This window comes from Drosophila mojavensis, unplaced genomic scaffold, assembly GCF_018153725.1.
Source record: "Drosophila mojavensis isolate 15081-1352.22 unplaced genomic scaffold, ASM1815372v1 contig_231, whole genome shotgun sequence".
In the NCBI taxonomy this organism is placed as follows: Eukaryota; Metazoa; Arthropoda; class Insecta; order Diptera; family Drosophilidae; genus Drosophila; species Drosophila mojavensis.
This window is the reverse complement of record NW_025318772.1, coordinates 9,959,244-9,983,228: the sequence shown is the minus strand read 5'-3', so window position 1 is coordinate 9,983,228 and position 23,985 is coordinate 9,959,244. Positions and strand designations below refer to the sequence as shown.

At 41.4% G+C, this 23,985-nt stretch overlaps 4 protein-coding genes and 1 non-coding gene across 19 annotated transcripts; 2 read left to right on the top strand and 3 right to left on the bottom strand.

Annotated features, from left to right (window-relative positions):
- Positions 1-10: 10 nt before the first annotated feature.
- On the bottom strand, positions 11-2,902 carry LOC6575514 (protein VAC14 homolog). 2 transcript variants are annotated; one of them, XM_002001487.4, is made up of 9 exons: positions 2,723-2,901; positions 2,503-2,653; positions 2,103-2,333; positions 1,567-2,032; positions 1,181-1,507; positions 1,015-1,123; positions 601-897; positions 303-545; positions 11-247 (listed from the first exon to the last, which is right to left on the bottom strand). In XM_002001487.4, exons 1-9 carry the CDS (start codon positions 2,818-2,820, stop codon positions 127-129), a joined length of 2,043 nt encoding a protein of 680 aa, XP_002001523.3. In that variant the 5' UTR covers positions 2,821-2,901; the 3' UTR covers positions 11-126. The 2 variants fall into 2 exon arrangements, with proteins under 2 accessions (XP_002001523.3, XP_032589781.1); XM_032733890.2 differs by lacking the exon at positions 601-897 and having other exon boundaries at positions 2,723-2,902.
- A 140-nt stretch (positions 2,903-3,042) lies between these two features.
- Positions 3,043-6,883, bottom strand: LOC6575513 (protein dalmatian). 2 transcript variants are annotated; one of them, XM_002001486.4, is made up of 6 exons: positions 6,210-6,883; positions 6,019-6,150; positions 5,817-5,957; positions 5,525-5,683; positions 3,799-5,471; positions 3,043-3,538 (listed from the first exon to the last, which is right to left on the bottom strand). In XM_002001486.4, the coding sequence occupies exons 1-6, from the start codon at positions 6,526-6,528 to the stop codon at positions 3,266-3,268; spliced, it is 2,697 nt and encodes an 898-aa protein (XP_002001522.2). In that variant the 5' UTR covers positions 6,529-6,883; the 3' UTR covers positions 3,043-3,265. The 2 variants fall into 2 exon arrangements, with proteins under 2 accessions (XP_002001522.2, XP_015023537.1); XM_015168051.3 differs by having other exon boundaries at positions 3,799-5,456.
- Positions 3,609-3,772, bottom strand: LOC116803741. Its single transcript, XR_004363814.1, has one exon.
- Positions 6,884-6,946: 63 nt separating the features above from the next.
- On the top strand, positions 6,947-12,488 carry LOC6575512 (ubiquitin thioesterase trabid). Of its 3 annotated transcripts, none has more exons than XM_015168049.3 (9): positions 6,947-7,018; positions 7,874-8,125; positions 8,187-8,748; positions 8,811-9,036; positions 9,093-9,819; positions 9,881-10,125; positions 11,040-11,251; positions 11,314-11,462; positions 11,555-12,488. In XM_015168049.3, the coding sequence occupies exons 2-9, from the start codon at positions 7,998-8,000 to the stop codon at positions 11,631-11,633; spliced, it is 2,328 nt and encodes a 775-aa protein (XP_015023535.1). In that variant the 5' UTR covers positions 6,947-7,018; positions 7,874-7,997; the 3' UTR covers positions 11,634-12,488. The 3 variants fall into 3 exon arrangements, with proteins under 3 accessions (XP_015023535.1, XP_043864085.1, XP_002001521.1); XM_044008150.1 differs by lacking the exon at positions 6,947-7,018 and adding an exon at positions 7,483-7,789 and having other exon boundaries at positions 11,530-12,488; XM_002001485.4 differs by lacking the exon at positions 6,947-7,018 and adding an exon at positions 7,496-7,789.
- Positions 12,489-12,614: 126 nt separating this feature from the next.
- Positions 12,615-23,955, top strand: LOC6575511 (actin-binding LIM protein 3). Of its 11 annotated transcripts, none has more exons than XM_044008144.1 (10): positions 12,615-13,106; positions 18,627-19,627; positions 20,056-20,112; positions 20,280-20,833; positions 20,900-21,109; positions 21,171-21,310; positions 22,449-22,555; positions 22,798-22,864; positions 23,078-23,319; positions 23,377-23,955. In XM_044008144.1, the coding sequence occupies exons 1-10, from the start codon at positions 13,103-13,105 to the stop codon at positions 23,488-23,490; spliced, it is 2,496 nt and encodes an 831-aa protein (XP_043864079.1). In that variant the 5' UTR covers positions 12,615-13,102; the 3' UTR covers positions 23,491-23,955. The 11 variants fall into 11 exon arrangements, with proteins under 11 accessions (XP_043864079.1, XP_043864084.1, XP_043864077.1 ...); XM_044008142.1 differs by lacking the exon at positions 12,615-13,106 and adding an exon at positions 18,378-18,485; XM_044008143.1 differs by lacking the exons at positions 12,615-13,106; positions 22,449-22,555 and adding exons at positions 18,379-18,485; positions 21,829-21,917.
- The last annotated feature ends 30 nt before the right edge of the window (positions 23,956-23,985 follow it).

Here is a 23,985-nt window from a genome sequence, read left to right as displayed (position 1 = left end):
AACATTCAACTGCAAACATGACACAGATTTATATTTGCTTTAAAAATTACACTTTATGCCTATTGTTAGCTTAATCACAGATATAAAAATTACTTGATATATCAAATTAGTTATTATCCGGCGTAATTACGGAACGTTTCCTTTGATTAGACGCTGAGCACGTTGCGACTTTTGCCGCTCAATGAAATGAGCCCGAAGTGCAGAAAAGTCGATGCCGCTCCTGTACTCCAACGAGTTGTGCTCATCACTGCAAGTAAAATCATTATTTGTATATATATACCCCTTTTTTTAGGGTATCTCACATGGGCTCTTTACTCCAATAGGTAGGCACACATTGCAGACGATTGCGGAGAGTTTCAAAGGCAACAGTTTGTGGCAGCAACATAAGTATACCAAAGAGCGCATGTGCCAAATATTGAGCATCAGCACAATTATTCGATTTGGAAACAAGTGTTAGGCGCAAGGCAGCAAAAATTGGAGATTCAATAAGCTGAACAAGCTTGTCCAATTCGCAGAGCAGCTCCAGCGTAATCTCAACATCCGAGCTGAAAAACAAGGCATTACATATGATAAAGAGAAAATTATGAGCTTGTCACTTACAATAGGATAACCAGCTCAGAGACATGCTGATAACACTGAGCGATCAAACAAAGTGACAACGTGGACACTGGACAGCACACCCAGCTTTTGTAAAGGCATTGGAAGAGATCTGCTGATTTTGGATCCGAAATCTCTCGCAAGCTAGTGCGTAACTCAAACAGTTCTGTTGAAGTCAACAATATATTGTTTAAGAGTCGCACAAGAGTAGAAGAAAACTTCAGATTGAGCACTCCTTCGGCAATAATCTCAGCAAAGGTGCGATAGACATACTCGGCATTCAGTAGAACACACAGGTTTCTAAAAAGGGTTAGTGTACATTTGTGTATATGTATCAAAGCAATTGTCTTTGGCTATGGGTGCTGTCATACACTGGCATACAGTTACAATGAATTTATTTAATATGTGTTATTTTACCTTATAATAAGACTGGCTCGATTTTCCAATATTAGTTTGTCCTCGGTGAACAGATTCAACAGGCTCAACAAAAATTTACGATAATGCGGCTTATTAAAGTCATCTAAATCTAAATTACCACAGAAATTATTAAATTGCTGAATAAGTCAAACACTGAGAGACCCACCCTTTGTATCCTGCGAGTTGATTATCTCAGCCAGCACACATAAACTTTGCAGAACCACCTCATCCGAGTTGTCCGATAGCGTGGCCAATAGATTGTTGTTCAGATTGCTGTCGTGCAGTGCCATTTCATTGGGAAAATTTAAAAAGAGGTGATGTATCCATTTAAGTACTGCAATCTTTGTGTGCACTGAGTTGTGCGTGAGGTATTGCGAGAGCACTTCCATAATCGAACGTAAATCAATTTTGGCCACATTCTGGGTTTTGAACTCCTTTGAAGATACCAGCTGCATCATTGAGTTGTTCACAGAGACAGCGCACTCCTTGATGTCTAAATTAAAATATTTCAATACTTACACAGAGACATAATCTCTGCTTGAATGCACTCACTGCGCTTGGACTCCGCATTGTATTCAAGGCATGGCAAAATAGCTGTGAATATGCCACTCGCATAGGGCAACACGTTTGGGCCAAATATTTGCACGAATTCTCTTATCCATGAAATGGCAATGGACTTGATTAATTCGTTCAAAGATTGTGCGTGTGTTATCAACGTGTTGATGGTATCCTCCATGCGTACTGAGGAGGAATCATTTCGTATAGACTTTAAGAACTGACTAATCGTGTTCTCGCACATGGGCTGTATCTCCGGCGTATTATCCTCTAGCATGACGAAAAGACCATCCAGTATTTCAGTCAAATAGTTAACCATATTAATATCGGGTACAGCATTCAGGATTGAGATCCACGAAATAACATATTGACGTGCGAACGGATTGTTCACATACATGCGCTCCCGAAGCAGCGGAATGAAGGCTTCTAGATTGAAGGTCTCATACGATTCAGTGACAATGTCCTGCAGGAATATATCAGTAAATATCTCTCTCTCTATTCGCAATTTTGTAATATAATGGCTTCAATAAAACCTTTAGCAAGCGATCCAGCAGTTCACTGCCGTCCTTCACCATTTGATCGGAGTCGGTGACCAAACGCGATAGAGCGGCGAATAATTCTGGGAAGTACGGTATAATGGCTGCACGGGCTACTTTAACCACATTGTATAGGGATTCACAGGCAAAGTAACGTACGCGCAAGTCTGGATCGGACAAACAGTTCATTATGGGTGTCACTAGCTCATTCACGTATTTATCCGAATCCTTAGCAAAAGATAACGATAAACATAAAAATGTGATAAAGTCATGCATTCCTGATAAGTGACAATTGAAGCAATAGATATCTAGATATCTCCCGGTTGCAAATCAAAGCAGAAATTCGCATTAGCATCTATAAGGGTATATTCATGACTAATACTCATCAACTTTTTACCTTGCCTAGCCCTAAGCCCGTTGCAGCCAACCCAATGAGCGCTCCTTTGCGCCTATTGGCATCGCGTGATGTGGCATAGTCGTTTGAGAGCACTTCAATCAGCTTTCGTATTTGTGTTGCATTATTCTTATTATTAAACTCAATGACCATTCTGTAGAATTATGAATAATTAGTATGTCTGTTGCAGCTGCAAAGAGGGCGTTTTCTATGTAATATTTACTTCTCAATTTCTTGGGAGGCTACTTTCCGCTTTTCGTAGACTTTGTCGCCCAGCGCTTTAGCACAGGACTCACTTAAAGGTGCATACGGTGGCTCCATTGTTTTATTTGTGTTAAAATGAAAATATTTAAAGCTAGTTTTTTTTCGCAGTGTTGCCACTGTTATGCACAGCTGCTTGATCAGTGTTGCCACTATGTCTCGCACAGCTGTTGATTGAAGCTGCCACCACTGACCAGAGAACAGTGTTAATATTAAATGACCATACACAAAATTTCCATCCCATTTTTTTATTTACACAAAAAAGTGTACGCAAGTAATGGATTAACTGGAAATCAATAAAAACATGTATATATTGCCATCCTGCTATATATATATATATCTAATCCCTACATCTGAGTTACATTTTTAAACTAATCGAAACCAATTCAAATATATAATTACAGCAATGTTTTGTGACAACTAACTTTATGTTAAGGTTTATGTGTATTAAAAGTAACATTAAAAGGGAAAACAAGTTAAGTTTACGCCTGCGCTGTGATCCCATCTATTCTATGATCAGTGGAAACTTTTCCACCTCTGAGCACTCTTGATTGAAGCTCGTGATGAACTGCTGCAATTTGGCCTCATGTTCTGCATCTCTGCGCGTTCGCTTCTGCGGTGGCATTGCCCTTTTGGGCAATTCGTCACTATTGTTCTTGGAACCGTGCTCGTTGGCCTCGTCCTCATTTTCCGACGAATCTGAGTCGATGAAGAGAACACGCACACGCTGCTTCCGCTTCCGCTTCGGTTTCTCCACCACGTAAGTCCGACGTGGTTTCTACAGAGATTCAAACGGATTTCATTAGTTTTTCTCTTAAATTGGACTAGTTATTCTAATTTAACTTAATTTTGTACGAGCTGCTTACTACCGCTTGAAGATGAGCTTAAATCTTAGCGGCCCTGTTGGCTCAATCAAAATATATAACCTTTTTGATTTTGATTTAATTTAGCGCAGCATCAGCAAACACAAATGCTTCAGACTAAAAAGCGTCGCGTATTTGTCAAGCGCAGAATAGATTGGAGAATGTTAACACTCACCTTTTCATCAAAGGTTGTCTCTGGTTCGATATCCTTAAATAACGCTATCGATTCATTCGTCGATTCCTTACCAATCATTGTGGAGCACAGCATATCTTTGATGTTACGCTGCCGGGGCTCCCGTGCGTTCAAATCATCGTAAGCATGTCGCATAGGGGCTTGCGATACCTGGGGTAGCTCCTGCTGTGCAGGTCGCAAATTCTTCAACCGCTGCAACTTTTCGTGTAGTGTTGTGTCGGTGCAACTTTTCGTCACGCTTTGATTAGGCTCCCGGACGCAGATTTCATCTTCTTCACTGAGAAAATCCTCGAAGCCAAACAGATCACAACCTTGTCGCTGCTGTTCCTGCTTATCCCGTGCACACTGATGTTCTGGACTATAACTATTGAGTTCCTGCTGCTCATACCGGGTCTGGGATTCTTTTGTGGGGTTCTTGCTAGTTTGTTGTCCTGGAATATTGCTGTTGAATTCTTGCTGTTGATTGCTACTCAGAGACTCTTTTGTAGGGGTATTGTTTTTTTGTTGAACATTTTTCTTCCACGATGGCAATACAACTACATCCAATATATTGATGTCCTTTAAAGGACTACGATATTTAAGTGCTCGTCGTGGATTAGGTAATTGCACAAGATTCGTCACATTTTCGTTATTATCCACTGGCTCGATTGTCGTCAATGATTGCGGCCCAGTGGATGTCTCTGTTGCTGCTGCTGATGGCGGAACATTTTCCCTATCTGAATCGTTGCCAACGGAGCTAATGTCCTGTTCAATAGGAACAGAGCACTCAGGATCACCGGGTAAATAGACATGCCGCTTGCGTATAAAATCACTCGAGTAGGAGGGTAATTGTGATGTGTTCAGGCCAAACTCAAAGGTATTAGGCAGCGGCGTCTCGTCAGGCACCCGCCAAGGAGAACTGACGCCACTAGGAGTAGCCGCTGAAAGTAGCGGCGACATTTGTCTTGTGTCTGAATTCCCTAGCACAGGAGAAAATATAGTTGTAGTTGCATCTAGAGCTGTATTGCTCCTACCATTCAGCGGTGTACTAATACATTTCTTGGCCATATGTAGCAGTTCAAGGCGCCTGTCCGTGAATTGCTGTGCCTTGGTTTGATTGAGCATGAGAGAGCGCGCTAATGGACTATAGGCGCCCTCCACAAATGTTTTATGTGCCACTGCAGTCGTTGGTGGTAGCTGGACAGGTGTCTCTACTTGCCCAGGTGCAATATCTAATCTTAAATTGTTTTGCTCCTCGCAGATGGGTGAAAGGTGTGGTTGCTCCGACTCGTGAGCAATGATTGGATCCTTTCCACCTATGTTGCGAACGGAGCACTGCTTTCGTTTGCCCACTGGACGCACTTTTTTACGTACAGCGCGTGCACGCGTTTTGCCCGTTTTTGAGCGAGTCATCGCACAGGCTCGACCATCTTCAATCATATTTTTTATTATATCCGCCGCCGGGTCGGGCTTTTCATCGTCTTCGATTTGGGTCTGGGAAAGAAAGTCATAGACTTGCCTTGTCACCGAAGAACGTGTTCTGGCTGGTGGCTGATCTCGATGAAAAAATCGCGGCATACGTTGTGGCATATTCAACTTCTCCTTCCCATTCTGGCGCGTATCCTGAATATTTGCGTCACGTAGGATACGTTCTTGACTTGCTACGGTGACAGTACCTTAAATGTTGTGAGTGGTTAATTGATCATTAGGCGTTTCGTTAATTGTTTACCTTGATGCTGCGGACAATTTCTTGCCGGCTTGTTGCCAAGGTGCTTCTTGCCAACATCTGCGAATCGCGCAGGTGGTAGGTTCTCTAACTGCTTCTTAGCAATATCCTGGACAGTGGAACAGCGGCGTAAGCGTACGCGACAGGGTTTTATCGAAAAATCTAAGGTAATATGTTTATTTTGATTAGATGAATATGGTACTTTTACATATAAGTCTACCTGAGTGCTGTCTGCACGTGCTCTAAAATGTTGTGAGCGGTTAACTGATCACTGTGCGTTTCGTAAATTGCTTACCTTGGTGCTGAGTGCAATTCCTTAGCGGCTCGTCGCTCAGGTGTTTCTTGCCGGCATCTGCCAATTGAACGGGTGGTGGGTTTTCTAGCTGCTTATTGGCGAAGCGAAGTATGCGTACTCGACAATGTTTTATTGAGAAATCTAAAATATTGTGCATGATTAGGCAAATAGGTATATTAGGTAAATATACTTTATAGTTTACCTGAGTGCTGTGTGGACTGGCAGTTGCTCAAACTGTTTGTCCTTCGGTCCACATTTTTCTTGTCCGTAACTATTAGTTTAAAGTTTCGCCTGTCAGCATTCTCGGGCTCCTTCCCCATACCCTGCAAACTACCTGTAGTAATAAAGTTGGAGTGTCGAGATTATGTGAATAATGCGCATTTATTTGCTTGCCTGATTGTAATGAGTAACTCCCTGCATGCGCATCGTCCCGGTTTTCCTTGTTCCCATCTTTTGATTGCGCAGCTGTTAATGTCTTATTTACATCGTATGTTGTCGGATCCCTTGCATTTAGTTTAAGTCGTTTAATTCGCACAATGCAATTGCGTACTCGGACTAAGTTATTGCGTTTTAACTCTTTATTACTGGGAGTTGTTGTTGCCGTTTCTAGAATAGCTTTATTGTTTAGCTTTGTTAAAGTTTTTCGGGTTGATATATTTGATTTGTTTCCAGCACGCACTGTTCGTGCTTTTATTTTAGTTGATTTCACCATTTTGGTTAAAACATGTTATAATTTATTAAATTAAACGCAATTTACATGCATACGTATTTATACAGCATTAAATGCTTTCCCGCCATTTTTGTTACTTTGTTGTTACACAGAGCTGCAGCAGCTAGCTAATCGTTAGACATGTTATCGATAAGTATAGATAAGTTTCGCAACCAGCAGCTGATAGATGATGTGACGATAAATATAAAAGGGAAAAAAATTTCGACGTTTAATTAATATGTAACTCAACAGCTACGCTACGACGTTTGATTAAAATTCCAAATTTCCAAATTGTGGTGTGTTTGTGTGCTCGCAAATAAGCAGACTGTGCGTTCAGCCACAGTCCAGCAAGGGCAAGTTCAACCAAATTTGTTGTTTTGTTCCAATCAAAAAAACTAAAAAAGCCCCAACGAGTGAAAGTTTTCTCGTCTTTGTTTTGTAATTGTAATTGTTTTTTTTTCTTGGCTACCATTTTCGAGCCAATATTCACACGGTATGAGCGCTACTCGTGGTTGACATCAATTTTGCTCACTTATTGTCAATTTTGTTATACATATATACATCTGTATATAAAAAAAATATATATACAAAAATCGCGTCGTACCCCCTGAATTGGCCTTGTATTATTTGCGCCAGGTACCATCAATAAGACAGAAGAAGAACATAGAACAGAAAAAACTCGCGCGAAACTATTTACATCGAAGAACATATACCCAAACCCTCCCACCCTCCTCCATTCTCTCCCACAAACACGTTGCAAACAATTGCAGGCAGCCCATCAAAATGAAGGCTGTTTGTGACGAGTGGAGAAAGAGAGAAGAAAAGAGTTCGAATATTGAATACCCTATTTTAAACTTAATATGACTTTTAAAGCAGATGTTTGCTAAATTCACATTGGCATGATTAGTTGAATAACACGATATCTAAAAACCAACCAGGTTTTACATGTCTGGAAAAATTTCAATCTAAACATTAAAGTTTCAAAAATATAGAAAGCTGAATGAATTTCTCCAAGCTAAAATTTATATTTTATTAAATTGGATATAAATATTCAAGTAGATGAAAAAGAGAAATTAACATTTTTCCTAGTTTTTTGTCATATATTGTCATGCAAAGCTGTCTGCCACACTATTTGACACAATTGAACAAAAATTATAATTACCCTAAAAAATAATCAAATCATCGAGCGAATTGTTAATATCTAGTCTTATATCTCGTTAGGAGGGGGCTTGGGGATTGAGGATTGTGTGCTCAAGGTCATTTTGTAAGCACAGCTGAAGCACATTATATACTGACATACACAAATTTGCTTGTTATATATAATTTTAATATCTAATTTACAAAACAGTTGGCCGTCCAAGTCGAAAGTTTTGTCGAGTCGAGTGAAGCCTTTGTGGTGGAAAAGTGGAAGTCCGTAATACGTCGGGAGCCAGAGCTTAAAGCCAATTTGTTTGTCGTTGTCGCCGCAAAAAATGTGCGATACCAGCGACAAGGCACAGAAATGGAAATGTGAAATTTGCACCTATGAGAATTATCCATCGTCCCTAAAATGCACAATGTGCCAGGCATCCAAACCGTTGCTGAACGAGGATATTTTTCGGTAAAGCGTGAGATATATTTGAGCGATTGGTATATAATGAATTTTTAATTCGTTGGAACAGTCTCAGTCCAGCGCAGACAATACACGACAACTACAACAACGCAGAGGAGGCGGCAGCTGGTCTGCCTGTCGAGCCCACATCCACATGCTTTGTACGTCAATCAGCGCAGCCCCAGCCGCAGCAGACGCGGCACAGCAACGTAGCTGATAGTGAGAAATGGGCTTGCAAAGTGTGCACCTATTTAAATTGGCCGCGCAGTCTGCGCTGTGTGCAATGCTGTACGAAACGTGGAGCTGCGGATAAAGAGACCAACGAGGCCGGCGAAGCGCTGCAAGCTTTACGTATTAGCGGGTCCGATACTGAGCTCAACGCCACGGAACATGGTAGCAGGCTAATTGGCGCTGTTGCTTCCAATTCAAATCGACGTAATGGCAGTCCCAGCTTGGAGCAGCAGCAAATCTGCAGTAATTCAACGCATCTCAATAATATAGCCAATACATGTCAGAGCCACCAACAGCAGCAGCAGCAACAGTTAACAAACCAACAGCAATTGCAGCAGCAGCAGCACCCGAATTTGTCAACGCAGCAGAAGCTGTGCCACGTAGCCAAATGGGCGTGCAATGTGAGCAATTATGACATTTTATGTATCAGTTTATCTAACAATTTAATGTATCCTTAACACAGTCCTGCACATATGAGAACTGGCCCAAGAGTCTCAAGTGCTCCATGTGTGGAAAAGCGCGCGAATTGAGCAACTCTGGCTCACAGTCGGATTTGCATGCGTGTGCCAGCAATTCCAGCAGCAACAAGCAGCTAAATCAGCAGGAAGAACAGCAACAGCAGCAGCAGATAAACACGGACACTGTCAGTGTTAACAATTCGTTCAATAAGAAGCATATTTACCAACTAGGTGAGTAGTAACTCATAATGTATTTCTGTCTATGTATGTGGTCTACTTTTAAATAGGTTCTTCGGAAACTATCAACAACTGTGATACGCTACAAGAGCGCCAGGAGCGGCGACAGCGTCAGATCAGGCGGCAGGTAGATTGGCAGTGGCTTAATGCCTGCCTTGGCGTTGTGGAGAACAATTACAGCGCTGTGGAGGCGTATCTCTCGTGTGGTGGCAATCCGGCTCGTTCATTGACAAGCAATGAAATTGCCGCCTTGAATCGTAATTCGGCTTTTGATGTGGGTCACACACTCATCCATCTAGCCATACGTTTCCATCGCGAGGAAATGCTGCCGATGCTCTTGGCACAGATCTCTGGCTCTGGGCCGGGTATTAAGCGTGTACCGTCATATGTGGCACCCGATCTGGCAGCGGATATACGTCGCCATTTCTCGAATACGCTGCGCATACGCAAATCTGGCCTACCCTGCCATTATGTTCAGAAACATGCTACATTCGCGCTGCCCTCAGAGATTGAAGAGCTGCCCATACCTATACAGGAGCAGCTTTACGATGAGCTGCTCGATCGTGATGCACAGAAACAGTTAGAGGTGCCGCCGCCGGCACTCAACTGGTCTTTGGAGATTACAGCAAGGCTGAGCTCACGTCTCTTGGTGCTTTGGAATCGCAGTGCTGGGGATTGCCTACTCGACTCAGCAATGCAGGCCACTTGGGGGGTCTTTGATCGCGATAACATTCTTAGGCGCGCGCTGGCTGACACTTTGCATCAGTGTGGACACGTGTAAGTGGGTCTAATATCAGCTCGTAGTGAATTCCCTCATAGTTTGATGTATATTCCATAGTTTCTTTACCCGCTGGAAGGAATATGAAATGCTGCAGGCATCAATGCTGCATTTCACTCTAGAGGACTCACAGTGGGAAGAGGATTGGAGCACGCTGCTCTCCTTGGCCAGCCAACCGGGCTCTTCATTGGAGCAGTTGCATATATTTGCCTTGGCCCACATATTAAGACGTCCAATCATTGTGTACGGCGTTAAATACGTGAAGAGTTTTCGCGGCGAGGACATTGGCTATGCTCGATTTGAAGGTACGTTTGGCATGCAAAGTTATAAGAAAATAAGTAAGAAAGCTCTAGTCGAGAGTGTCAACTGATATTTTAATAATTATTCGCATATGCACACATACACGTACACACCCAGACATACGTACGCACGCATAAACGCGCATTGGCTGATGGCTTACTATGGGAACTTAATTGTTCTTGTGGATGGACTATCTTCATGAAACTTTCATATTATAATGAATGTAACATAGATATGCATGTATTTGCCAAAGCCCAAGCCCTTAGTATTTGACATACGCCTTTTGCAAATGTGAGGGGGAAGGGGTGGATATAGGGGTGGAGGGGGTAAATTTTAACAAAAACCGAAATTGTATAAAATGCATATAAATATACATTCAAAATTTGGAGTAGCTGTAGCTCCCAAGATGTAGGAGATATAATTTTATAAATGATTTTCGATAAAGTTTTTATCGATAAAAAAAGATCGGGATGAGTTATCGATTTTTAATGATAATCTCGATATCCGCGCTGTAAATACGGACATTTAAAAAAAAATTTGAAGTCTCTAGCTCTTATATCGTCTTAAATCGACGCGTTCATACATACGGACAGACGGACAGGGCTAAATCGACTAAGCTCGTCCGTCGCCCTGATCAAGAATATATATACTTTGTGGGGTCTGCCTCGCCTCATTCTGCCTGTTACATACATTTCAACAAAACCATTATGCCCTGATTTCCCATTGAAAATGGATTCAGGGTATACAAATGAAATAGGAGTATCAACAAGCATCTACAAATATGATGTCATTAAGTGCATATTTGCTTGATTAGACGAAATTCGTCCGTACCTATCTCATAATAAGACCTATCTTTAACTGTCGTAGATTGTTAATAGCTGTCGAGTATTATTTTCTATTCATATATATTTGTTTCTAGGTGTATATCTACCTTTATTCTGGGAACAAAACTTTTGTACAAAATCGCCCATTGCACTGGGCTATACACGCGGTCACTTTAGCGCTCTGGTTCCAATGGAGCCGTTCTCCCGCATCGATGGACGTCGGGATGATGTCGAGGATGTTACTTATCTGCCCCTAATGGACTGTGAACTGAAGCTGTTGCCCATACACTTTCTTACACAATCGGAAGTGAGTGCTAATCAACAGAAGATAAAATCTATATGAAAGATTTCACTGTTGTTCGCTTACAGGTGGGCAATGAGGAAGCGATGATGCGCCAATGGTTGGATGTGTGTGTCACCGATGGAGGACTTCTGGTGGCACAGCAAAAGTTATCTAAACGACCGTTGCTGGTGGCACAAATGCTGGAGGAATGGCTGAATCATTATAGGCGCATTGCGTGAGTCCGCCAAATTCCATGATATCTTATTGATTATATTTATATACATATATATATATTTAAATAGTTTGATTTATTGATTTGACTTGTAGACAAGTGATAACTGCACCCTTTGTGCGTCGGCCGCAGATAAGCCACTATTCGAGTGATGGTGATTCGGATGAGGAATAACGGCGACAAAGGTCAAAGGTCTTCTTTAGTTGAAATTTAACACATGGTTAATGGATTGGAAATTAATTGGTTACGAGAGCCCATACACATACAGTGAAAAAAAGAAAGAAAAAAAATATATATATTGAAAAAAGTTATATATATTTTGATTTGGTAGCAGGCAACAATTGTACTCGACCGATCCTATCACGTGCAATTAGCAAACGTGGGTGTATATTTATATGAATATATACATACTAGTTATGCTGTAGTTGCAGGCAAACTAAACTTCAACAGCAATGTAATAAAAATACATTCAACTATACGTATATATATTCAAACATACAAATATATATATATTTATATATGTATATTTATCTGCACACATATTTCATATCCCTTTCCACATTAACTTCAGTGGATTTTAGTCAAATTTATTCGCGTAATTCGGATTTGGAGACAGGCGAGCAGATATTATCAACATTATAAGGCAAAAAGAAAAAACAAAATTATATTTCAATATTATAAAGTAGTTTAAATTACTTAAAAAGAAGAATCTTGTAGAAATGCGAATGGAAATCGAGAAATGAGAAATATTGAAGAAACATGAGTAAATTATATATGTATGTATATGGTTCTTATAATTAACTAAGCATGTATGTACTTTTAAACTATGCAAAATCTCGATGTACTATTAAATTTTAACTTGTGAAAGATTGCACCAGATTGGGTGAATATGAATTATGAATTTTATTCTAATTGTAATAGTTTTGTTAGTAATGTTATAATTATTATTATTACTATTATTATTATAATGTTTAAGAAAGCTTATTGTGCAAATGTACACGCAAAACGCATTAAAAAAATCAAAACAAATTTTCCGCCTTTTTTATCGATAGGTGAATATCGATAGTCTAATTGGTTGGCTCATCTCTACTTGTATCTGAGATATTCTCTCATTGCGGCTCATTTAAAAGATAGTCGTTTTGTTGCTGCCGTCGTCGTCGCTTGTCGGTGTTGTTTGTTGCTGCGCGGGGTTTTTTTTGGAATAGCTTAAATTGGAATTTATATTTGTTAAGCAACTGTAGTAAGAAGCATACAAGAAAAGGCCAAAACTATTTAATTTCACTGTGATTTTCTTGGATTTTGGGACATAAATATAATTTTGTGAATGCAGAAAGCCGAATGCGCATCGAGTTTGCGTCAAACACATACATACATACACACATACACGCAGAGCGCCAGCCACCAACAATTGATACATAAATACACGTGAATTGCGAATGCATACGGAAAAGATACAAATAGAAAAAAATCTAACAGAGGAAAAAATTTGTTAGTGAAGTGAAGTGAAGGGGCTGGCTAAATTAGTAGTGGTGACCTGTGCACCTATACCATTCTTATTGTTGATTTCTACTCGTGTGTGTGTGTGTGTTACCCTCCCCCATATCGCAGGCGCTAGAGTGAAGAGCATAGCAGTATATCTCGCAATGGGTAAGTTGTTCGTAGTAGTAGTGCCGACACTGAATACGGTTGACTATATATGTACGTCTGATGTGTGTGTGTGAGCAAACGAAATTGCGCAAAGCCGAAGACCACGAGTGTCAGTAAAAGAGGGTGGCCAGGCCCACTCTCTTTCGCGCGCATTCTCTCTCTCTCTGTCTTTCTGTCTCTCTATCGCTCTATCTAGTACTCTTTGTGTGTGCTCTCATATTTTTGAATGTGTGTGTGCACATGTGTACATAGATTTAGTTGATGGTATTAACGCATTAGTATCGTATTATGGCACGGTATAAGGAAACCAGTAATATTTCGCTAAGTGTGTATGTGCATGCAATTGTTAATCAATACTGGCCAGCTGGTTAGGCCCATCGACTGAGAGCGCAGTACTAAAAAACCGTACTCTGATACTCACACACACACATATGATTGCTTTTCATCGTCCACTCCCCATTTTGGTTCTCAGCTGCGATGACGTCAGTGTGGTTGTAAGAACGAGTTTTTTGGTTCAAGTACCTTCCTATTAACTAACCCACCGTATCCCACGACAGGGCCCCAAATTGTCGGCCGTATAAGCGAATCAGATTTAAAATGCAACTACAATTACACACGTTACCGTTAGGGCGTCGTCATCGTGAATACCTGTTAATTTACCGTTCGTCTCGCTCCCTGGGAACTAAATGCAGCTGAGAATCCATTGGAAACCTAAGTCGTTCGCTGTAATTGCATAGCCCTCCTTCAGTTGCTTTTTGTCTTTATTTTTCTTGTGCTTCTGCTTCTACTTTTCCTACAGTTGTTTATGATTAATTGCGTTGGCTCGTCGTCCGGTCCTCTGGCCGTAATTAAGTTCATGTGCTTAGCCCTCGCCTCTCAGTTTTTGGACTGCGCCAGCGAACACTTGTAGTTGTGTGCGTGCTTAGAGTGCCTAATTGACTTGGGTAGCTCCACTCTCCCCATGGCCCAATATGGAGACAAGTCCATAATGTGCAGTGCTCGTTGCTCGTTCAACGATCTCAACGCAAAAGACTTAACAATAGAGACAACAGCAGCACTAGAATTACTAAATTTGCCCGACCGGTAGATACCCACCAGCATATATCCTACAACGTACACAGACAGATAAATAAACTATCTATCTATCTATTTATATGCAATAAATACCTAGTAAGAGATTATTAACGAACTTAAACGTCACGTGCTATAAACTATTGATGATATTGACAATGATATACTTTCAGCTGCAACACAACTACCTGATTGCGATGCTTACAATGCTTGCAGGGTATAATAACAACAGCAAATTCTCAACATGAATTCATGTGCAGAGCATTGACTTCGTATTGGGCCTCGCTTTTGGCTGTGGTTTTTGATGTTCGTTGTGGTTTTTTATTCGGTTTCCTTTTTATTTTTGTTTTGTTTCTATTTCGTGTTTACCCCGTTGCACGCGTAGCACAAATGAAAATGAAAGGGGCGAGATGAGCTGCAACTGCCGCAGTACCCTCCCAAACCAACGCAGTTGGCTCTTTACTTTGTGGCACTTTTCTCATTTATTTGGTCGTTGATTTGTTCACGTCGTGCACTCGCCTGCATCTCATTTGCTCGCCCCCTTTGGCTGGGACGGGTTATATAGGTCAGAGCAGTTGCATGAGAAAGTGGAGACGTCCTCTGCGTCGCGACGTCCGTTCGACTAATTGAATGCTATTTTCGTAGACGCAACGTCATCATCAGCTCTCGCATTCACGTACTTCGTTGCGCTGTGCTTTTCTTTTCACTTTTCTTTTTGCGTCTAATAAGCATATAGGAAATACTCTTAACGCGGACGCAAACAACCAAAAACATGAGCCGTTAAAGTGGCCGCTACGAGCAACTTTCTTATCTTCGGCTACATTTTAAAATTTCCAGTTTAGTGAAATTTTCAAGAGTTTGAGCTCGAACGACAGATTATGTATACGCCTGGTTAAGCTCATAAAAAAACACTTGCCAAACAATTTCGATTTGATGAGTAATTCGTTAAATAAATATATATATTTGTGTGCGTATGTGTATATGTATTTGATTATGTTATGGATATTTACCATAAATATAAATACGAATACATTTGGTATTCGTATGAGTGTATGAGTATGACACGCCCACGTCATTCATTTCGGTTGCTTCTCCAATGTTCTATTTTTTTGTTCTCTTCACAATATACTATGTTGTCAGAATGTTTGCTGTCATTCGAATGTGGCCTGGCTTTCAAATGCATTGCCTCGACGTTATCCTGTCAAGGATCTGACGCGCATTTCACTCACGAGCTAGGGCAGGGCCAAGGACAGTGGCAATGCGTGCTCCGATTGACTGTACTTGCTGTTGGCATTGGCCTCTTCAGGGTCGTCGTGCAGCTCTTATACCCTGTATTCCCAAGTGAATATGGCTATTTGGTTCTCAACATAAACGACGTTGACATGTCTCAAGATAGAGTGCAGTCAAATTTGGCAATTCACAAAAATCAATATTTACATTTCTGCTACCTTTTAACTCACAATAAAACATGCTCTCTTTTTCTCTCTCTCTCTCTCTCTCTCTCTCTCTCTCTCTACCTCATCGTCTCTCAGGTGGTGCAAACAGAGTATCGCGCTGTCGATGACGTCTTGCTGCAGGTTTTCGACGAAGTTAGAGACTTTGAATATTTCGGTAAAGTGGGGCGCGGCTTGAATTAATTAAATATTTGGCCTGCAGTTGACCTCTCTGCCAGCCAGACAATTTAACCTTGGTTGCGTCCCTCTCTTACGCCTTCGTTATTGTTGTTTTTCTTCTTTATTTCATTTTTTGTTTAGCGTTACTCAAATTCAATTCCGATACCGAACGCTATTCTTTTTCATAACCAGTTTGTGAGGTTATGTCAGTGCTTTTTTGTGGCACAACTCCAATTCGTGGTAGGTCGCCGACTCTCTGACGACGAGGATGACATCATCCCAGAGCGGAGGCAGTAAAATCGCTATCGCAATTACAATAAACATTTTTTCCAACTATATAGTCGGGGACCCGTCGACCACAGCGAAGCTGATCTGCCATGAAAACTACAAATTTTCACAGCGAAAAACTCATTGAAAATAATTTTGAGTTGTGGCCATGTAATTAACATGGATCTGTTAATGGAATAGGCGGACGGAGGAAAGCCGTTGAAAGTCAATAAACAAAATGCCAAATTAAATGTGCGAAACGCTGAAAAATGTCTGTGATTGCATAATAAACGAGCGGCAAAAAAAAGTTTAATTGAAACGAAACACACGTATGCGTAATGTGTGTGATATAGTGCGTGTGTGTGTGTGTGTGGCGGGACTGCGTTGCTTTGTGTGTGTTGGCGATTGTGTTTCTGTTTGCGCTAGCTGCTGGCTTCATTCAGTGGACGGGCATACGTCACTGTTATAATGCGACGAGCTAACGGCATTGTTGCTTCTGCTTCTGCTGTCATTTGTTGCCCGGCGCATTGCTTATCAATAAATTCTATTTTGTCGGCAGAATGAGAAAGAAAAAGAAAAAATGATAAAGAAGAAGCGCCACAAATGAAAACGGCAAAGGAAAAAAAAAACTATACCCAAAAAGTAATGATCATTAAAAAGTCTACAGTAAATTTGAAAAATATACCCAAAATTTATGAGAAGTTACTAAAAATATCAGTTATGGCTCTATTGTTACTTTTATTTATATGTTTGTATTTATACTCAGTCAGATATACCCTTTCTAAAAATATATATGTACATATGTAATAAAAATATATATGTACTTCTGAATGAGATGTAAATACTACGCGCTTGGATAAAGTTTGAAATGTTCTCATATATTATATTTGACTGCGGTGTTTGGTGTTTATTTTTTATCTTTTAACAGAATCGACGCTTTGTTTAGGGGCCCGGAATGAAGCCGCTTTTGTAAAGATCCGTCATGGCCGGCAATTTGTCTCGTTTGGTTTCGTTTTGAGCTGGCGACCTGTTTAGGCCTTGTTTCTTCTCACTCTCTTCCCCTTAAAATGCTACGGAAGACCGTCCTTACATAGAAAATAGATAGAAAAATAGCCGTTAGCTCTCGGAAGAACATCTTCTGATTTTGTTATGAGACTATTTCTTTATTCATTTATTAGTCATTAGGTCGATAATCTTTCGGCCTGAAAAAGCGTAGCAAAGGTATCAAGAAACAAAAATTAGTAAACTTCAATAAATGTCATTTTTATATTATTTAAATATAGTGTGTTATATCTTCATTCTCATATCTTCATGTCTCACTAATTCTAAACATGTCTTTCGCACGCGATTTTTACCATTCCTTATGGTCTTTTCCTCTCACTCTTTCAATCCCGTTCTCTCACTGTCTGTCCCCCTGTTTATGAGTTATATTTCTTGATGTCTTAATATCTTTTATCAGTTAAGCTCTGCCTCCCAATATTTCTTCCATTCTCTCTCGCTTTTTTCTCTCACTATTCGCCTTCACGTATCACTTATCGATGAATCTGCTTGCTCTATCTGTTTTCTTTTACCTCTTATCTTTACACCCCAGTGTCACCTTGTTGACTCTCTATATACAAGTCTGTGTATGTATATCAGTTATAAGTGTTTATCGTATATAAGGCAACTACTGAGAAATTCCACCTATTCTTCCCCACTTGTGCACACAAAGAACAGATAAAGAGAATAGGCACTTGAATTTATATGGTATATATATATGCTACTTAAGACATTTCGATATACTGAGACATGTTCGTTGCTAATTAATAGCTAGTAAATGCTTTACAACTTTTTCGGTTTACTTCAAATGTTCAGTTTATTTCAACACATAATGATAATTTTATCATTATCTATTGTCCTATATGGAAAAAATCTCGTTTTAGTCAAAGAAAGCCCAAAGTTTATTTCTTTCGACTATAATTTATTTAAACTTACTTTGTAGGACATAAAAAGTTTTTCAAGGAAATTATTTTAAAATTCTTAGATGTGGTCGGCTGTTACGATTTGGTTTTCCCTTGCTGCTATGTATACTACAACTTAACTTTAAATAAAAAATCATAGATGAAAGTATTTCCTGAAGCTATTCGAAAACAAAACCCAGTTCTTACTAAATGTCTATTAAATGCTTTGCCCTTGGCCTTATCTATGATAAGATTAATTGCATATGACTAATGTGCGTGGGTACATATCTGTATGTGTGGGCAAGTGTGCCTAGACTTATATTATATACATATACATAAATAGAAACATAAATATATTTATTATACACAAACGAACTGTCACTTAAGCTACATATACACACGGTTCCTTCATACAGCTATATATTCGAGATTTTTGAATACGACACGTTGAGCTGCGCTCAGACTAATGTCGGGCAAAACGGCACAAGGTTGGGGCATTATCACATCACATGCATATGACATCAGCGTACAACTTTGCGAATACGTAATCTGTGCCACATTACGAATACGTAAACGTTGAATGAATTCCAGCTCTAACCTCCCCCTCTCTATCTTTCTTTCTCTGGCAGGTAAACAAAAAATCTATTGTGCGAAATGCACAAAAAAGTGCTCTGGAGAGGTTCTGCGTGTGGCTGACAATCATTTCCACAAGGCGTGCTTCCAATGCTGCCAGTGTAAGAAGTCCTTAGCCACCGGCGGCTTCTTCACCAAGGATGGCTCCTACTATTGTATACCGGACTACCAACGGCTGTATGGCACCAAATGTGCCACCTGCCAGCTGTATGTGGAGGGCGAGGTGGTCAGTACCATGGGCAAGACGTATCACCAGAAGTGCTTCACTTGCTCCAAATGCACCCAACCATTCAAGTCTGGCAGCAAGGTGACCAACACCGGCAAGGAGGTGCTCTGCGAGCAGTGCGTGACGGGTGGTGCGCCTGCCTCGCCGGTGCGTAATGCGGGCGTACAATCACCTGCACCGCCGGCAGAAAGTCCTACGCGTGCCACCGCGCAGCAGACAACTAGCGGCATTTTGTCTCATAAGGCGCATCTGAAGGAGGACTATGATCCCAATGATTGTGCCGGCTGCGGGGAGCTGTTGAAGGAGGGCCAGGCTCTAGTGGCACTGGATAGGCAATGGCATGTATGGTGTTTCTGCTGTAAGTCCTGCAATGCAGTCCTAAATGGCGAGTATATGGGTAAGGATGCGGTGCCTTACTGCGAGAAGTGCTACCAGAAGAGCTTTGGCGTCAAGTGCGCCTACTGCAATCGGTTCATCAGTGGCAAGGTGCTCCAAGCTGGCGACAACCACCACTTCCATCCAACCTGTGCCCGCTGCACCAAGTGTGGCGATCCATTCGGCGATGGCGAGGAAATGTACCTGCAGGGCAGTGCCATTTGGCATCCACGCTGTGGTCCCGGCCCCTCCGAGTCCGGCATTATACTCAATGGTGCTGGTGGTGGCGTTGTCGGTGGTAGGCCAGGCACCACCTCGGTCACGGGCGGCGTCTCCAATGGCAACTTTACAGACACCGAATGCGATCGCATGAGCTCCAGCGCACTCAGCGACATGGTAGGTGGAGATAAAATAAGTGCGGGTAGGGTGGGCCTCAATTACTGCACCTAGAAGCACTGCAGCTGCCATCCAGCTCCTGCTCCTGCTCCTGCTACAGCTGCAACTACTAATATGAATGCCTAGCTATCTTACACTCATACGCACAGAGAAAAATCCAAAAGTTAAATTTTAAAGCAAACTGGAACTGTGTTTATCCACAATTTTTTGCTTTATGAGAGGAATATTTTTCTGAGCGTAGACACATACACGCATACACACATTAACACCGTTACCGACACAGAGAACACACCTGCCTTTTGCACCTATTTTGCAATTTATTTTGAGTTTGTATTATGATTTGACTTTGGTTTTTTACTCGTTTTCATTTTATTTCTTTCCACCTGTTTTCGAGCTTGCCTTTTGATTTATTATCGTTCGTTTTGCAGTACATCCGTTCCAGAACACCGAGTTTTAATGGTTCACTTTATTCCTCTAGCCGCAAGGTTTGTTGTTGAATTTTATTATAATTTCCTTTTTTTTTTGCATTTATTTATTTGTTTCTATATCTACATAAGCTTATCCAAAAACCCCATGCACCGCACGCTAGTGTCTGGCATATAGCCAATAGATCCCATATGTAAATATATATACTAATATACCTATATTGCAGCACTATCGCACTGTCAGTCCGGGGCTGATTCTGCGCGAGTATGGTCGACCGATCGGAGAGGATATATCGCGCATCTACACCTATAGCTATCTGACCGATGCGCCCCACTATTTGCGCAAGCCAATCGATCCTTATGACAAGACACCTCTGTCACCTCATTTCCATAGGCCCACCTCCTATGCGACGACCAGTAACGCCGGGTCCGTGGCGGGCAGTCGTCCACCATCGCGTCCACATTCGCGAACGCGCAGCGCCATGAAGGTCCTAGTGGATGCCATACGGTCGGAGACGCCACGCCCTAAGAGCCCCGGTATGAACAACGAGGAGCCCATTGAGCTGTCGCATTACCCGGCTGCCAAGAAGCCACCACCGGGCGAACAGCCCAAAATAGAAAGAGACGATTTCCCAGCTCCTCCATACCCTTATACGGATCCGGAGCGCAGGCGACGCTACAGTGACACCTACAAGGGTGTACCCGTCTCCGATGACGACGACGAGGAGAACGAGAATGGCAAGCGTACCAATGGCAAGGTCAAGAATGACGAGGAGCAAACGTAAGTTGACTTATAGAAAAGAAGAATAACGAATCGACAGGGTATTATTAGAGCACCTATGACTAGAGCGCGTAAACTGACTCTTAATGCAATTCTTAATAGTCGCCTGCAACGAGAGGCTGAGCAGTTGGAGAAGCTCAAATCTGGCATAGGTTCGGCTATTGCCAAGGACCTGAAGGAGCATGCCAAGTACAGGAAATGGAAGCAAAATAACCTGGATCCGCGCAATGCGTCGCGAACTCCTTCAGCCTCGAAGGAACCGCTGTACAAGTTGAGGTATTAACTCAGGCATAAACAACAAGATAAGCAAACAATTTCAAGCTGGTTTCGTTCATAGATACGAATCGCCCATTGGCGCCTCGCCGTCACGCAATCTGGATCATCAAAAGCCCTTCTGCGAGGACGAGATGTTCGATCGATCCACTAGCTATCGTGGCTCACTGGGAAAATCGTTGGGCAATGCGCCCAGCTACAATGGTAAACATAAGATATGTGCTAGTCAAGGCTAGAGATCCCCGAGGGTGGCTGTCGGATAGAACCGACTGCGCAATGCTCGTTCACGATTCAAGGGCTATTCAAAATATAGTTGTATTAGGTAAAATAGGATCTTAGACGAATGTACGCACAAGCGTAAAGACAAAAAAAAATCTAGAAAAGCAGAGTTAAAAAAAAAAAAAAAAAAAACAACAGTTTTTAGAGTTTGAACGAGTATATACAAACAAAATATAAATTTTCTTTTGGTTCTCAGTTCGCTTTAGTTTTAGGTAGTTTTGGCCTCTCTTAAGGCGTAGGTACGGAGACAAACGACAATGGCATTAAATAGTCTTAAATAAGCCCCATATGCAGGTCTGTATTGATTCAACGTTTGTTTGCATTGTTAGGCCTGGCTTTGCAGTTCCAATTTGTCAATGATAGTTATAGTAGCTTGGCACAGGCGCGTCCTCATTAAGTTTGTCAATTCGTATTATATGTATGTGCAACAATTACGTTTATAGCCATACATTCCTATCGCTCGCCGCCGAAGCCCGGATACGGATTCAAAACAACAACTTTGCCGCCATACATACGCAACGGCTACAGCTCCGTAAGTGCTGATCCTCAGTTACCCGTTGTTGCTGTTCCTTGGTGATCGGTCAATTGACTTGTAGCTAACATTATCTGCATATGTGTATCTGTAGCATCTTAAGTAACATTTAACATCTTCACCTCTTGCTCATTTACTAAAAGAATACAAACATTTGTTTCTTTCGGCTGCTCCTGCTGCTGCTGCGCCAACTCCAACTGTATCTTTCGGTGCGGTCCCTTGGGTCTAACTCACTAACTTGAAATCTCAACTGGTTGGTCTGCTGCTTCCTTGTGCTGTGCCTCTAACATTTTCTTTCCAACTATTTATGTGTGTTTGCCTATGCTATATGTTTGCCATACCTACCAACATTCTGTAATTCACTAACTACAATCATGTGGTGACATACATCATGAATACATTTTCAATCAACGACATCATTCCACACATATCTACAACTTACATTGCTATTCTCGATTGACAACACTAACAATCAATCACACTACATTTATGCAATCACACACACATACACCATATACAAACTCGGCTCAGTGGTGAGCGCGCTGCGTCACGTACCGAAACCCGGATACGGGTTGGCTCCACGCTCTCACACATTCAGCTCAACAACATCTGCCGCAGCTACGATGCATGGTGCCACTGTAAGAATGCTTGAGTTCATTTTCCGTTTTCATTTCATTTGCACTTTCTTGGAATGCCTAAGCTTGTTCTTTGTTTTTAGTTGTTAAACCTTTAACATACACACACAACAATTACACCCATATATTATGTTGATCTGTTTCAATTAATTTTTGATTTGTTATTATCTGATTGGTTTTGGCATGCTGTCACCTTTATGATGTACATTAAACTAATCAATTGCACATTTCCATATTCCATGTAGGACTTTTCCTATGGAGGCCTGGGAGACAAAACGCACAGCACAGACCTGAGCTGCGGCAAATCAGAGGGTAAGTTTCGGCTAACTGAGTCGTTTAGTGGTTGATTCACTGACTGCTGTTAACTGCTAACACAACCCTACATTATTGTAAATAACTAAAAACTAGTGCTGCTTTGAGCTCGACAGTGAATGATTAATAGACTGATAATGATTGACTGCTAATGAATCTACTGTATACAGTGTTGGAGGTATCTACATATATCTAAAAACGTACTCTTTGCAGCATCGGTTGACTCAATCACGGAGGGCGACAGGCGCGCTCTGATGGGAGGAGATTTGCCAGTTTCGAGCACCTACTCGGGCGCCTTGTCCTATCACTACCCGCAAGCGGGGCTCATTCGACGCAGCCTCCCCAACATGGCGCACTCGATGCTCGTGCACGAGCCAGCTAAGATCTATCCGTATCACATATTGCTTATAACGAATTATCGTCTGCCATCGGACGTAGATCGCTGCAACCTGGAGGTAAGCCAAGCCAAATAAAAGTAATTGTTCATATACAAATTTCCATTTTTATTGCAGCGTCATTTGTCGGACATCGAATTCGAGCATATTTTGCAGTGCACACGATCAGAGTTCTATAGGCTGCCGCAGTGGAGGCGCAATGAGCTGAAACGACGCGTGAAGCTGTTCTAAATAGCTGGCTGCATCCTCGAGAGCAGCTGCTTGTGACGAAACCAAAACAATTACCTAAATATTTTGAGTGGTTCTTAACTACATATTAAAAGAGGCCCTCAAACCGTAAATAACAGAAAAACTATGCTAACTTCACAGCCAGTTTTCGAAACACGCTTTAAACAAATAGTTGAAAAATGAGGAAGATGAAGAAACGTATATAGAAGAGATAGAGATAGTTACATTTTGAAGTATGGACTGCCCAGCTAGCAGCTCCAATTTATTTTTTTAAGCATTAGTTGCGCTGATAACTATTTAAATTCTATAAGAAACCAAACAAAAAAAGTCGGCTCGCCGACCAGCAAGTACCACAGCAGAGTATAATCTAAGCATTTAACATTTAAGATTGCCATCAGAGTCCGATATTGTAAAAGGCTTTAACGCATCCTCCCTCCATTCAGGCGGTATTAATGGCGATCTGCGGGGTATACAAATTTCAATTAGTTAATCGGCCAG